A 15,035-nucleotide genomic window follows, 5' to 3' on the forward strand; every position below is an offset into this window, starting at 1 on the left:
ACTTGAGTGGAGGCCAACTACCCGTGGTTCCATGGGACAAGCTGTCCTCAGCGTTTATTAGTTATTAAGCGTGATTTATGCCAGGACAAAAAACTGCAATCGGAGCCATGCTGACGCTACAATTGGACTATAATTGCGCGTCTTAATGAGGTTGCCCTGCCGCGCGTCCAGTACTGGCCAGGGCAGGCCTGGGGCCTACACAGCGTATGCGCCAGGACATCTGTGGTCACTTCATTAAAACGTGCGTGTAAAACAGCATATAAACAAGTGAAAAAAATGAAATGCAGCGACAACAAGACAGAAGACATGTTGTCCAAGAGGCACCGCTAATGGGCGGAAGTGGATCCTCGACAACGCAAACTGTCACGCGGCTGTCGAGCAGTCAACGTCATACAACACTTGCTCTGATTTTGTTTCAATTTACATATGGGGAAAGTCGCTGGCCCGAATTCCTGTAAGCCCTACCACTGTCGGGCCAACCCCTTCCATCACAAATCTGACTGCAACAATATGTTCTGTCTTCAATCTGGCGTGTTGCCCTATCACAAATATCCTTTTTGTTTGTCGTGAAAACTTTAAAAATTGAATGAGTTACCACCCCCAGGAATGCGTTGCGCAACACCACTCGCCCCAGACGAGGTCCTTTTAGTCCCGGTACAGCATGGCCATTTGACTTCGCACAAATTGAGCTGCCACTGTGCGCTTCTATTTGTTTATACTTATTTCATTTTCACACCACCCTCAATCATTTGAGTTTACTCAAATGCTCATCCCGTTCCTAGCGTTATCATCATTATCATCATCCACATTCTCATCATTGGCAACCATTTTTCGTTTGAACTTCGCTAGTCACTCGGGCTGCCTTCTCAGGTTACTTTGTTTTCCTTCGATCCATTGTTTGTTTTCATTTCCGTTTTACTTTTCGTTTCGTTTTGTTTGTCGTTTTGAAAAATGTACTTTGCAGTTTTTTAATTCAATTGCGGACTGCCACAACCCCACAACTCCCTTGCGCAGTCACCCCTTTAAAGCGCCTTCCGTCTAACACCCCCTGCGGCTAATAACAGTGCCGTCAGTTCCGCCACCGCTTGTCCTTTTCCGTGTCGGCAAATTATGGTTTAAAATTTAAACACAAATTTGTCAGCAATTGGCAATAACACTGCATACGGTCCGAGGGGTTAACAATTTGAAAATGTTTTCTGCATTTATGAGAAAATTATAGATTAGCGATGCCCGAACTGGCAGGAATCAAAGTAAGGTATTGCGTTTTACAGCATCCGCATAAAATAAGCTTCAGTTCTTTGCAGCTATACAAGTTCGAAGCGGTTTTTGTTTTAAGCCCATTCAAAGTAAATTATTCTTGAAAACTCCATACATTTTACAATCTTGGCACAATTCATACATTTTACAACCTTAGCACAATCTAGAGGACAAACCCAACTAAGAAAATACAATATTGTTTTAATTTTGGAAAAGATATGACAGTTTTAAGTTAATCAAACCCATTTAGGAAGGACTTAAGTACTTTACATGTCGAAATTGTTGCCAATTTAAAGAACAACAAATATACAACTAGAATTATGCATGGTTTAAAAAACATAAACGATTACAAATTTAAAGTAAAGACTTTTTCCCGAAGAATGTTTGAAAAGCTGCAAACTTTTTCGAAATTCAATCTAAAAAATAAAAACACACCATGGCCAAATGGTTGATCATAAAAATCGTTTCAAATTTGGTAAAGTTTTGCCTGTTCACGGGGTGGGAAGGGTTTATATGGAAAGAATAATAATCTTAGGCTTTGCTTGTCAGTTAATTTCACTAGTGCTACTATGGTGAATAAATAACAAGTCGTAAATTGGCGTTTAACCATTTGATAGTTTTAGGAAGTAACCATACTTTGAAGTTAGATATTAATCAATGATAAGATTTCTTTGTAATCCATAATACAAACAAAGTCTGTGCACACGTTAAAAAATGGGTGTTGAAGTTGAAGCATTCACGTGTTAGTATTACATTTAATCCTTTTCGATATAATCTCACACGTGCGCACAGATTGTAGCCAGTGTTATGTTCCTTCCCTACAACTGCATCGCATTATAGGGGAGACAGTTGCGCTCTATTTGTCATTTTCATAATGGTCACAAAGTCAGATTCAGCAACCGGAACGTGTCTGCGACATTATCTCTTACGGATTACCAAACGAAAGGAGCACAGTACACGTGCTCTGCGAGTGCGAGAGTGGGTGTTAGAGATCGCTATCACATAATACACGAATATTTATGTAAATTTAAGACGACGCATTAACAAAAGACAAATATCACGCCCTTGCACCCCTCTAAACCAAGCCCGAGTACTGCAAATGACACGTAAACCAAATCTTAAGAGTCTCTAAGTCCATTGTCAGTTCGTATTGTGATTATTAAAAATAATCAAAAAATTTAAAGATCTATTTGTAATTTGTGTGCGGCACCTATGGAGCCTTAAGCTGAGCCTGATGGCAATTTGGGGTCGCAGTGGTGGGGAGTCGGCTGTCACTTCTAATTTGGGACCATCCAAGTTAAATTGATTGATTTATTTTAGCAATTATGTGCATTTGATTAAAAGTCCAACTGGAAGTCACGCAGTGTTCGCTAATAATATGCAGAGCATTCCCGTCCAGACACAGCCCTTGACACCCCCACCCGATCATTCACGACTCCAACCCCCCCATCCAACAACTCTGCCAGCTCTAAGAATAAAGGAAAACAGCAACAAAAAAACAACATAAATCCCTGAAATATCCCACGGAGCTAGGGATTACATGGCCATGAATTGAAAACCAATTGCGCTTGGAATGAAAAATCACGCTAACAAACACAGCAGGGGGTGACGAGGGGACACACGGTACGGTATGGCATTGGGGCTGGGCTGCGCCTATGTCGCGATTTGGACAAGGGGATTTCTTTGTTTTGCCGGATTTTAATTTTGAGCAACGAATAAATTAAATCGACCGACAGTCGAAATAATTGCCGGAAATTGGAGACGTTGTTGATTTTTTTCGTAACAGTCACAAAAAAACCCCCGAGTTACACGCAAAATAAGATTAAGATAATCAGAGAACTAACAAAGCTCAAAGCTCATGTAATATCTAGCCCTTACTTCGACTAGTTATAAAGAATGTTTAGAAATATATTTCTCTGTTATTACTTATTGTACTATACCTTACCTAGTAAAAAATCCCATTTCTGAACGGCAATCATGAGCCAACTTTCAATACTGGCCATTCAGCAGTCAATTTATAACCTACTCCCTCGATTATCAAACTGCCTTAGCAATTCCCATAAATCAAATTTGTCTAGCAATAAATTAAACAACTGATAATTATTACTTCTGGTTCTGTTTCCTCGCTAGCAATCAAAATATTTCACCTCATCCCGCACTAGCCACCCCAAAAGTCAATAAACTCACGCAGGCTCGCTCATGTGCCTTCTCCTATTTTCCTTGTCCACAAGAAAAATGTAAATGAGTCTCCAGCGACTAATAAATTCCCAATTACACGTCGACTTGACCAAGAATCGCCAGCACATGAGGTCCCGAGTTCAACTCATAAAATTGTACAACAAAACCCTCCCCATCAACAGTGCTATTGCTATCCTTATGGCCAGGCAATAAACTAAAAAGCATACATTTTTGACGCACAGAAACGACAAATTCATGCACTATCCGCACCCAACTAGTGGGTAGAGACCCCATCCCTTACTCAATTTCATTTCAATATTTTAACGCATTTTTGTAGTGTCCATCCAAGAAGAAATCATCAACTCCACAAATGGAAAATCATTCAGAAAACACGTAAAATCCCAATTATTTGCGCGCGTACATACGACACCCGGAATATCCATAACATAAGGGTCGAAGGGCGCAGACCTGCCCACTTGAACCGATGACCAATTATTGGTAGCGCTGATGGCACGAATATAAACATCTGTGACCTCGGCAGAGAAGCGTGAAAGGTCTCTGGCAGTCGCATTTGTTCCGTCTGCCTCGTCAAGTGTAGAAGATTGATATACAGTGATATCAGATGCTCCAGGCATTCTTTTAACGATTCGTGTAATTGTAATTGAAACCATTATGTACATTAAAAATTGCGCCAACTGCGCCATAACATATTGTACCGTAAGAGGTACTAGTATAAAATTATATAGGATTCAAAAATAGAGCAAACAATTTTGTGAGTTATGGATATAGTATTTAATTTAAAATTAAACCTATCGTATTTCCACTTTTAATAAAAGTTGTAGGTGTTAGCGAGAATAGGATAGAGAATGTGTAAATCGTAAGCCAAGTCCCTAATTATATATACATAAATTGTAATCTGAAGTTCCGTATGTACAAATACAAACAAAGCCACATATATACACACACACACACACGCATATTTGTTGTGCCTCGTTAAAATTCCTACGAAATCACTGCGAAAAAAAATAACAAGCGAAAACTGTAACGACTTTTCAGACTCTTCTTCGTGTTTTATGATTATTCGTAACAATTTTCGGTAAGAGTGTATGTGTTTGTGTACCACACATTTTCCCAGTCATTTTTGTGTGCAACACCCCTGGCTGTATCCCCACTGCCGACTTCTTTGTGTGTTCGTTTTTGCATACTTTATATACATAGTATATATTTGTGCAGAATTTATGTGCGCTATTGTTTTTATGGCATGCACCCATTTTTCCCATATGCCTCCAGATCCATTCCCATTTCCATGCCCATTCCAATCTCCATTCCCATTTCGAAACGCTGAACGAAATCCAAGGTTGAAAGGCAACCAAAAAAAAATGGTATCCTTGTTATATGCCCGTCATGACGATGGCTCTTAGGTTGAACGGTGGGGAGTGAAAGGTTTGTGTATGTGTGTGTTGCCTTTGCTGGCGCTTTTCTGCAAATTATGGCACATGAGGCAACAACAAGGCAAACGGCATGCCTTGTAGTCAGCATTATGCATGATCCTTTCGTCCTTATGCACATATACAACACGTCTATATAAACATTAATATACCTATCTCTCTTTCTCTCTACATAGATTGGTTTATATATATATGTATGTATGTGAGTGTGTTGCCACTTAAGCTGCTTATGTGGCGAATACATAAAATAAAAAGAAAATCCTCGAATAACGAGCATTTCCTTCTGCCATATTTGCGTTATTTTATTATCATTTTCGTCGTCGTCATTCGCTTACACATACACATACACACACACATATACAAACAAAATGGCGGCAGTTTTTGGTTGTGTTGTTTGAGTGGGTGTGTGCTTTTATATCTGTCAGATATGAGTTGCCATAAACTGAAATACATATGTACACAAGCTATACATGCGTATCTCTCACTTTGTGTGTGTGTGGGTGTGTGTGTGTGTGTGTTTGATACAAATCCAATTTCTGTGCGCCACAATAAAACTCAGCCCTGCCTTGTGGGCGGGGCAGCTGCTGTTGCCGATAAGCAGGAAAATGGCGAACTGCCTTATGAGGCGATTTAACGGGATTCCATGTGCTGATTATAGGCATAAATATAAACCCCAAAGAAATTTAAATAAACCGATAAACGAATCCAATACTAAGCCCCAAAAGCTTTGCTCATTGTTGCCCCTTCTTCTTTGGTTGCGGTGCTTGCATGCCATCGAGATACAAAACTAAAGACAAGCAACTGCTTTAATTAAACTCAAAAGAAAGAGAAAAAAATAAAAGAAGTCGCCCAGGATCGCGCACCACATCCACGCATCGCTTGTTTATGACCCGCAGCGGGCGCAGCGATCAGATACAATATCTTCACCTGACACGGTCGCAGCTTTGCCCGTTCTGAGCCAACATCTTGCGGCTGCGGCTGCGGTTGCGGTCGCAGTCGGGCCTGCCACTCGCCACGCGGTGACAATTTATGACGTACAACGTTGGCGCGGTACAAGAACAGCAAACAACAACGTCACGATGTGGTAGCCATCAGAGGCAGCAATGCAAATGCAACCAAGTCGATGGCAAATGGCCGCAGCGTTTATGAAAATCATAAACATTCGCCGACAGCCGCAAATGACATCTGAGCAACGAATATGCATTTTAATAAAATATCCTAAAAGCCTTATTAATCACACAATAAGCAGTCGCGACTCGCCTCACCTTCCCGCTCCTTCGCTTATATTGTAAGTTGCTTTTGCGGCTGCCACTTTATGCGAATCTTTATCACAGCTCCATTCGAAGCGTTCCCTTTTCTTCCTGAGAATAGACCTGATCAGGCATACATATGTGTGAGGAGTCTTTTGCATATGTAACCCGTATGCTAATTGACTTTTTATCGACCAATAACGGTTTGTTTTGGCAGCTTCCTGTCTTATGTGCCACAACAAAAAACATTTTTTGTATAAAAGTGATTCCACCCAACGATTAGTTATAAGTATATGTCTAACTTAAGATATATTTTTCACAGTCGTCCAACTTTCTGTGCCAATCAAGTGCCAACTGTCAAATCATGCACTCAATTTTGACTTTTTAGTCTAGACTTCAGCAGCCGCAGGCGCAGTTGTTCATACTTGGGCAATTATGAAGGCGAAAGGTTTTGCTCCAGCTATAATTATGACAGTTGACGGGCAGCCGGAACCCTTGTCAAAAAAAAGGTAACAGATATGCCATGTACATGCATATTTAAGTTTGGAACTACCCAAGACAATATTTTAGTTTCGTGGAATATATATAATGGCCTGGACACATTTGAGTGCCAATTTAAAAGTCACACACATGATCCAAACTGTTGCGATTAAGCAAAAGATTTAGGTTGGAGCAGAAAAAATGAGAAAGTGTGAAGAGAGGCAGGGATAAGGATGAATACGGAATATGTCTTGTCAGCAGCTCGTACCGCCTGCCGGTTTTATGGTCCCGAAATAAAAAATGAAATGAAAAGTAAATACCAAAAATGTAACCATAATCAACATGGCACATTGTGAGCGTCTCGCCCTTCGAGCAAACATTTAACGATAACACCCAAAGATATCAAAATCGAAATATCGTTAGACATCCAAGTCAAACGGCCCTCCGCCTCACTCCCGGCTCTCCGCATGCGTAAACTGCTTGACAAGCATAACAAACACAAAGTACACGAAGCACCCCAGCTAGAGCCTGGGTGTCTGGGACCCTGCCACGTTTTTATGGCGCTGAAAACCAACCCCCAAGTTAACCCAAAGCCAAGACCTAAACCCATCGCACATTCAACATGGCGACGTTCTCTGTTCTGTTTCCTTTTGCTGGATATAAACGAAGTTTAGCAAATAAATTAAACCGTTGCACCCCCCTCTCCCATACTTTCCCCCCTTCCCCCACCATCGATTGGGTTGCAATATATCGCGTACGTGCCGGCATGCCATAAATATGTGCGTCTGTGGGAGCCAACAAAAATTATATTTTTGTTTGTATTTGCAACAATTTATTTTGCGTACCCACCCACAACCCAAACAAAATATTTTTCCAGCCTAACTCCACAGGATGTTGGACACATGTTAAGATTGCAAAGAGGAACTCGCTCCTATTTTCCATATGCTAGTTATAATTCAACTTAGTTGAATGCCTGGATTGTGGCACCTGTCGCCTGATTAAATGCAAATCTGATGCAAACTAAAAGCAAAGCCAAAAACGTACCATAGCTCCCTCTCATCAAATGCATCGAAATAATGCGGGTAGGAGGTGCATGAACTTCAAATAGGTGCCCAAATTTGAGCTACAGTTGAAAATATAAGGTACACATTTACACATGCTCAAAATTACATTTTCGAATACCGGATAATTGTTTATAACATAAGCAATATTATTTGCCCTTCTTCCTTACTTAAAGCACTTTTAAGGAAAATGCACAAGTGAACGCTGGAAAGGCCATTCAATTATTTAAAGGCAAATTAAATAATTTCTTCATTCCGTACCTTAAGTGTCTTGGAGTATACGTAACTAATGTATTGTTAGGATGAAAAGTATGTAGTTTTATTTATTGTAGGGAGTTGGGATATACTCCAACACCTAAGTAAATAGGAGGAAACAGTCTAGAATACGAAAAACATGAGAAGCCTTAAGCACAAGGAAAAGAAAAATAAGAGGACAAAAAAAACTTAGCACAAAAAGCAACCCAACCAAAATTTAAAATGTGAAAACTTTGCCGGTAGTTGTTGAAATTGGAAAATGGAAAACTGCGAGCGAACCGCAGTCAACAGAGCCAAAGAGCTAAGAGATAGAACAAAGTCGTCTGCGGCATTCTTGCCATACAGTAAGAAGGGCGCAAAAGGTGCAAACATGACGAAGATACGGGATACGGGCAAATGGAGGACTTGATGATTTTATGTACATATGTATGTATTTATGTATGTAAGTACAGCTGCCGCTGAGATTTTCTTTGTGGTTTCGCCTTCTTTTGATAAACCATTTTCATTTTCCAACATTGTGCACACTAAAGTGCGCTGCAGGTGAAGGCACACTCGGTCGCCATTCTGAGCAAACTTCAAAGGGCTCCAGTGGTGAACCGAACCCTAAGGATTTGAGCTTGGTCGCCATTTTAGATTTGTGGTAAGTTAGTCGACGCCCACATACTGTTATTGCCAAGCAATGTTATGAAATATGATGAAATATGAAATGATATTCCACCCTAAGCCTCTACTCAGCACTGCTTTTGCGCAATCGCGAGGTATCATCCGAGCCAGAACCTTTTTGACCACTTGGACGACATGCCAATCAAATTGCGGCATAGCAAATATTATCACAACAATGCCACAGAATGATGTCCGTTTAGTACGCAGCTCTGGCCATTGACTCATCAATCAAACGCACTCAGAAGCTCAACCAATCATCCAATCATCCGGCTATCCAATCACCCAATCGCTCAGGCGTAATGTTCACTACGCAGCCACAGAAACAACAATTTTCCAATTAAGCGACCAAAAATTTGAGCATATGATGATTATTGACGATAAGAGCTCGAAGGAGCTTCACCACACTCGCAAAATGTGCAAATAAATCGTACGATTGTTTTCGCTCTCCCGTCCCGTTTCCCGACCCACGTTGACTATCTACGAGTATTGAAACTAAAAGTTATCTGCGGCCAAGCCAAAACAAAGAAACTTTCATTTCCAATTTTCTTGATGTATTAAATTATTTACGCCCTCTTGAGCACAGGATTTCGTGTGCGTGGCTGCCTTACAACTATGAGATGATGTGTTTTTATGGTATAGTAGGTACATACATTCAACAATATAAAAGCATATATATTTATCTTATTTTAATGCCTTTTCGCAAAATACTTTGAGGGCTTTTTGTGAAAATGTGTGAACAACCGACATGAGCTACATATAAGAATTCGGCATATTCCTTAGAATAGGAATGTATATGTACATATATATACATATATATACATATACCTTAACTTATTTCATTTTTCCAATTATGAACTCTAGACTAGTTTCCATAGAAAAACGAGCATAGTTATATCGACTTGGCTGTTAATACTGAGCAGAAATTCGGAAATGTCTACGAGTTTTACTTTTCACAATAAAATATAATACCTTCGGCAAGGACATATAAAACATATTTTTCTCAAATAAATACGCATGTGTACAATAACTTGTACATACTTTCGCATTTAAGACAAATATATTTGGGGATTGTTTCGAATAAGAGGCAACTATCTTGGCAGTCGAAAGTGTCTCCGACACTTTTCACCACATATACAGTAATAACTGTCACCAGTTGGCAATCATCTAGATTCTTTCCCCGCGGGCCGCTTTCATCGGCGCATACCAGACTCATAAGATATTTTCGTGCATGATTTTTACAGTCGGTGCGCAAGCTGCCAGCGAAAAGAAAATTTCTTAACTGTACTCAACTCAATTTCACCCACTGGGCCACTGCACCAAATGTGCAGCCAGCTCACAGCATCGTCGCTTTTGGAGTGGGTATGATTGGGCTAACCTAACCGATTCACTGCGAGCGTCTATCCTCATTCATATGTATCGTTGTCTATGGAATTACAAACAGCAACGATAGGAGGGACCATGGCTAGCTCCATGGAAGTTTAATTATGCTATGGCACGCATCATAAAAATGAATTGGATTTTCATGACGATCGCCCATTGCACTTTGATGCAGTTTACCGTTTTGATTTGTTGGTTTCAAAAGTTGTTGGCTTTTTGTACAATGGATCCAATTTCAGATTCGTTATAGTAGAATTCTGAAAAACTGTTCAAATTTAGATTTACAATTTTTACAATTAATCTTTAACTTAGACTGAGATCTATGTTTTAGTCTGACCCGAATATCCAAAAAGATTTACGACAGCGAGAGGAGCAAGAGAAGTTTAAAAGTGTAACTATCTGGTGACCAGCGGAATCAGTGCACCAGCACGAATGCGATCTGAGCATGAATGAGCACCAGCATCCCATCCATGGCTGAGCAAATAACGAATACATGTCAGGCCATAGCGCCAACGCCGATTATACCGTTTAAAGAAAACGCAAATTCGAAAAACGCATAAAACAAAATATGGCTAATTTTAATTGGAAAACACCAGTGGCTGCCACAGTTTAAGCCATTTAAAATCTCCAGCCCCTGCGGCAGACTCCTCCCGTTGACGCACGCCAATTCTTTCCAATTGAATGCCCAGCAAATGGGCAATTTATAAAAGCAACGGGCGAGCAGCGTTTTCGCTGGAGTAGCATTCGAAGATCGCTAGCGTTTGGTAGCAAGTGGAGTGGATTTGCAGCGGGATATTAATAACATACATCTGTAGACGCCAACGCCACTAGAATGACGCGTCTCGAGTGGTTGCTGCTCCTGGCGTGTGCCGCCAACATTGGAGCCGGCGTCGAGGCTGCCACTACCAAAATCCAGCGACCGCGCCGGCATAGCATTGCCGATCCTTCGCCAACCTCAGCAAGCATCAGCGATTGGGGACTGGGACCAGAGCTGACATTGGCTCGACGTGTCTACGAAGAATGCCAGGAAAAGAACGACTTTATTGGATGTCTAAAGAAGAAAGCCCTGCAAGCCTTATCGCGTGCTTTGGACCAGGACAGCATTAAAATCGTGGACGGTCTGATGCTTGAGAAGCAGAACCAAAGCGAGACCGAGAGCGTCATCGGTTCGCTCACCGATGCCCGGCAATTTGGTAACCTGGCGCCCCTCGATCGCGCTCTGCTAGCCAAAGCCGACAAACTAATGCGCACGCATGCGCTGAAGATTGACATGGACTTGGATTTAGATGTGGGCGTTGGTCGCGAGCACAAGAAAAAGAAGCAAAAAGATGGTGGACACATCAAGTATGTGATTGCTGCGCTGCTAACAGCAATGGGCATTGCCGGACCACTGGGCCTGAAGGCGCTGGCCGCTATTGCCGGCAAGGCGCTGGTGATCAGTAAAGTGGCCCTCACCATAGCAGGCATAATAGCGCTTAAGAAGCTCTTTTCACATGATCACAGCGAAGAGACCAGCTTCCAGGTGCATGCCGGCGAGCACAACAGGTAACTCTGATCCCCGCCAGCAGCAAGAATTGCAAATCAACCTTAACCAAAACTTTCAGACGCAACACCTATGTCATCCGGCCCGTCTCAAAAACAAATGCCGGTATAGGCGTTACAGCTGCCGGCGGCAGCTCCCCAGTGGATCCATATCGGTATTACTACGAGTATAATCAGCAGTAAACAAAAAGCTCCAGTCGTTATTCAAGTTTCGTGTGCGTATGGTACTGTGTGTACATGTATGAGTGCTTAAAAGTCGTTATCCGTCAAAGCCGATGCAGCTAAACTACCAAAGAACCCAGCCGAACCGATCGCAGCGAGGGACATCCTTGATATTCATGCGTATTGGACAGGCGCTAACATATATCGTAGCTTTATGTTTAAGTGTAATATATCTTAACTTTAGGGGAATGGTGCACGACACAAAGCACCCAATTATTGTCAAGTGGTTTGCATATAATAAAAAGTATTAAGTGTTGTAAACAATTTGTTTTTAAATAAATAACACTTGAGCGCAAATTGAAATATATCCCAGAGAAAATCAAAATTTGGTCGATGCAATACGAAGTTTAAAAAATCATAACCTTCAAAGAAGAAATTCGGTCTTCACATATATTTCCAAAGCACGTAATAAACTTATTGTTCTTTAAATATAGAGTAGACGCAACAGAATAGTCATCACGTATTGCGTGTATTTCCAGTTTTTTTTTTGATAATTACTTGGAGTGCATGTAGAATAACTGAAACTGATTATTAGTAGCAAGCCGTCTGGCAACATAATAAATGTGTATTAGGATACTAAATGCAAAACATTGTTTAGTACCTGTTAGTCGGAATCATCAGATACAACGTAGACTACTTTGCCTTTATTTCTGCGTCCCTGGTTATAGGCGTCCATAAGCCCTTGTGGCTCGTTCGATGAATTCTGTTCGAGGCATAATAAAAAACAGATAGCGAGAATAAAATACTATCTATCTAAGTGCGCTTACTCTTGTGTTAACGGACACATTCAATTTAGGTTTAGCGGGAGTTGCTGCTGCACTAGTAGCCGCAGCAGTACCTCGACCACGCGCGGTACCTGCTCGACCTGCACCGCGCCCAGAAGCCTTGGCAGTAGATGTCTTTGGCGCAAGGGATACATTCTCATCTTTGTTATTCGTCTTGCTGCCAGCAGCAGAAGCATATGCACCTGTCTTGAGATCAGAAGCATCTAGCATTTTAAGCAGATCATCCGCCTTATATCGCAGCCTAAAATTCTCAAGTTCCTCATTTATATTCTCAATAGAGGGCAGCGTATCCATTAAATGTTCAACGGCCTTTTCATTGTAAAATCTGCAAATTAAATATTTACAGAATTTGCAGTTTCGCTTGTAGAGGAGTTAACAAACTTGAAAATATGATCCGCTGCATTGTTGTCGGAGCGCTCAACCATGCGATAGGTAACCTCCGCCAACGCCTTTGAGTGTAGCAGCTTGAGCGGATGTTTATCCTTGACTTCCTCAAAATAACGATCCACCAATTCCTCGACGCGCGCCGTATTGTCTATCTCCTAAAATAACAGTTTGATTTTAAGGACAACTTAAAGTTAAAAGGTAAGTTCTTTACCATTGCGCGCTGCATAGCATCCCTGTCTACATTAATCTTATCCTTATATGCTCGTTTGTTTAGCTTTTCAAACTTTACAACGTCCGCCACATTAGCAACACGTGTGCTGAACATTTGGCCAAATCGAATTGTATTGAACATGTGCGTCTCGTCAGTGTAACGCAGACGTAGGCGTATCAGCGGCAGCGTCGGCTGTTTTGGGTGACCCGTGAGCAAGTTTTTGGCCTCCTCGATCATGTCCTCGACACGCTTTTTGGCGAAATCGCATACCTTTATAGAGGCATCGCCTTGTTTTAGGTTCAATTTTGTAGCGTAGCTATCAATATCAATCGAATCAAATATAAAGGGGCGCACAGTTTGCAGCGGCAGTGGCTTGAGATGAAACTTTGTCTTGTATATCTCCAATAGACCGACGTGCTTTTTAATCGACTCTCCCTTAGCCAGAGAGGTGGCCACCGAAGAGCCCGGCTGGGAAACGTAGAAATCACGCAACGCATTCACTTCAGGCTCAATGCGGCAATCATGTTCGTGACCCCAAATAATCAAATTTAGAAACGCAGGCAAAAGCTCCTCGGGCAGATAATTCTTGGGTCCGCGATCTGCGCGATTCTGGTGCACAACCATCAAATGGAACCAATCTTCTTCAGACTCTTTGGGACAATTGATTGTCACTTGAAAGTCCGTAAAGATACGCACCAATCGAGCGTCATGAATGTGGCTTAATCCATATAGTGCCATCTTGGTTTCGCCCTTACGCATGAGAATCGGACTAATCTCCAACTGAGTAAGATCAGTCCAGCGTCCAAAGTAGTTCACCAAGCCCGTTGAGCTAAGCAAATCTAAGGAGCTCAACCGACCGAAACCACTAGGATCGTCATGATTGCCGTGTATAGAAAACACTGGTATGGATATATTCAGATTTGGATCCTCATAGTTAACCGACTGGTTGACAGCGTTGTGAAAACAATGTGACTGATCACTTAATATCTCCAACGATACGGGCTTGTCCCCAAACGTATAACGCCTCAGCAATTCAATGCATCTGAAAGGGAATTAAACGTTTATTAAATTATTAAAATTCTATAAATAGTGTTCACTCACTTGTACATCGAATTCTGGCTAGGCACTGAATCGTGAAATAAGTCACCTCCTAGCAATATCATGTCCACATCCTCGGACACTGCTAGTTCAAGTATTTCCTCAAACGCCGTAAAACTATCTTCGCCGCGTACCGTGTCCTTCTCAGCGTAGCCCAAATGATTATCAGTGGCTACCATTATGCGTATAATATTGTCAGCATCCTTTTCAGCTGTATCGGCGTCTGCCATGTTTATAAAATCGTTTTAAAAAGTTTACTTCGGCCCTTCACAAATGAGAATTTCACAACTAACGCGCCCGTGCAGCTTGTTATCGATACACAAAAATCAGCTGAACGGGCAAGCTTGTTATCGATACATAAAAATCAACTGTGGTCTCTTGTCAAACGCAAACTAGGGCAGGGCTGGTTTAATTTTGTTATAAGCTTCAGCACGTCACTTTTAGGTGATATTTTAAATGTGTACATAGCGTCGTTTAGAGTCTGTATGCCACGTTTGTAATGCTTGAAATTCAATTTTAAGTTTAGTTTGGGTTATTCGACAGATAAAAACCATCCACAATTATTGTGCGGGCTGCCCGTGCAGCTTGTTATCGATACACAAAAATCAGCCGTGGTCTGTTCTAAAACACAAAGTATGGCAGGGCTGCTCAAATTTTGATATAAGCTTCAGCACTTCAATTTTAATTGATATTTTATATATGTGTATCGCGTCGTTTGGAGTCTGCATGCCACATTTGAAATGTATAACATTTAATTTTAAAAGTTAACTTTGGTTCATTCGACAAACAAAAAAGAAACACAATCTTTGCGCGGGCCGGTT

The 15,035-nt window shown here is 41.4% G+C and overlaps 2 protein-coding genes across 5 annotated transcripts in view; one reads left to right on the forward strand and one right to left on the reverse strand.

The window, feature by feature from the left end:
• mre11 (double strand break repair nuclease mre11) overlaps positions 1-14,697 on the reverse strand; it is a 74,434-nt gene extending 59,737 nt beyond the window's left edge. Inside the window, exons 1-6 of one of the 4 annotated variants that reach the window (XM_064697429.1) lie at positions 14,218-14,697; positions 13,117-14,158; positions 12,900-13,060; positions 12,501-12,843; positions 12,335-12,436; positions 12,110-12,251 (exon numbers count right to left, since the gene is read on the reverse strand). In XM_064697429.1, the coding sequence (XP_064553499.1) occupies positions 12,338-12,436; positions 12,501-12,843; positions 12,900-13,060; positions 13,117-14,158; positions 14,218-14,444 (1,872 nt within the window). In that variant the 5' untranslated portion in view covers positions 14,445-14,697 and the 3' untranslated portion in view covers positions 12,110-12,251; positions 12,335-12,337. Of the gene's footprint in view, positions 1-12,109; positions 12,280-12,334; positions 12,437-12,500; positions 12,844-12,899; positions 13,061-13,116; positions 14,159-14,217 lie in introns of those variants that run through there. The other 3 variants (XM_064697430.1, XM_064697427.1, XR_010437953.1) reach the window with 3 other exon arrangements.
• On the forward strand, positions 10,265-11,956 carry Osi21 (Osiris 21). Its single transcript, XM_064697708.1, has 2 exons — positions 10,265-11,514; positions 11,574-11,956. The coding sequence occupies exons 1-2, from the start codon at positions 10,802-10,804 to the stop codon at positions 11,692-11,694; spliced, it is 834 nt and encodes a 277-aa protein (XP_064553778.1). The 5' UTR covers positions 10,265-10,801; the 3' UTR covers positions 11,695-11,956.
• Positions 14,698-15,035: the final 338 nt, after the last annotated feature.

This window comes from Drosophila montana, unplaced genomic scaffold, assembly GCF_035044405.1.
Source record: "Drosophila montana isolate Dmon_TW-CO22-7 unplaced genomic scaffold, ASM3504440v1 contig_402_1, whole genome shotgun sequence".
NCBI lineage: Eukaryota > Metazoa > Arthropoda > Insecta > Diptera > Drosophilidae > Drosophila > Drosophila montana.

Bases quoted from the DNA above. Each gene is read 5' to 3' on its own strand.
- Osi21 (XM_064697708.1), top strand. From the start codon at position 10,802: ATGACGCGTCTCGAGTGGTTGCTGCTCCTGGCGTGTGCCGCCAACATT. The intron at 11,515-11,573 runs GTAACTCTGATC...CAAAACTTTCAG, and splicing joins CATGCCGGCGAGCACAACAG to ACGCAACACCTATGTCATCC.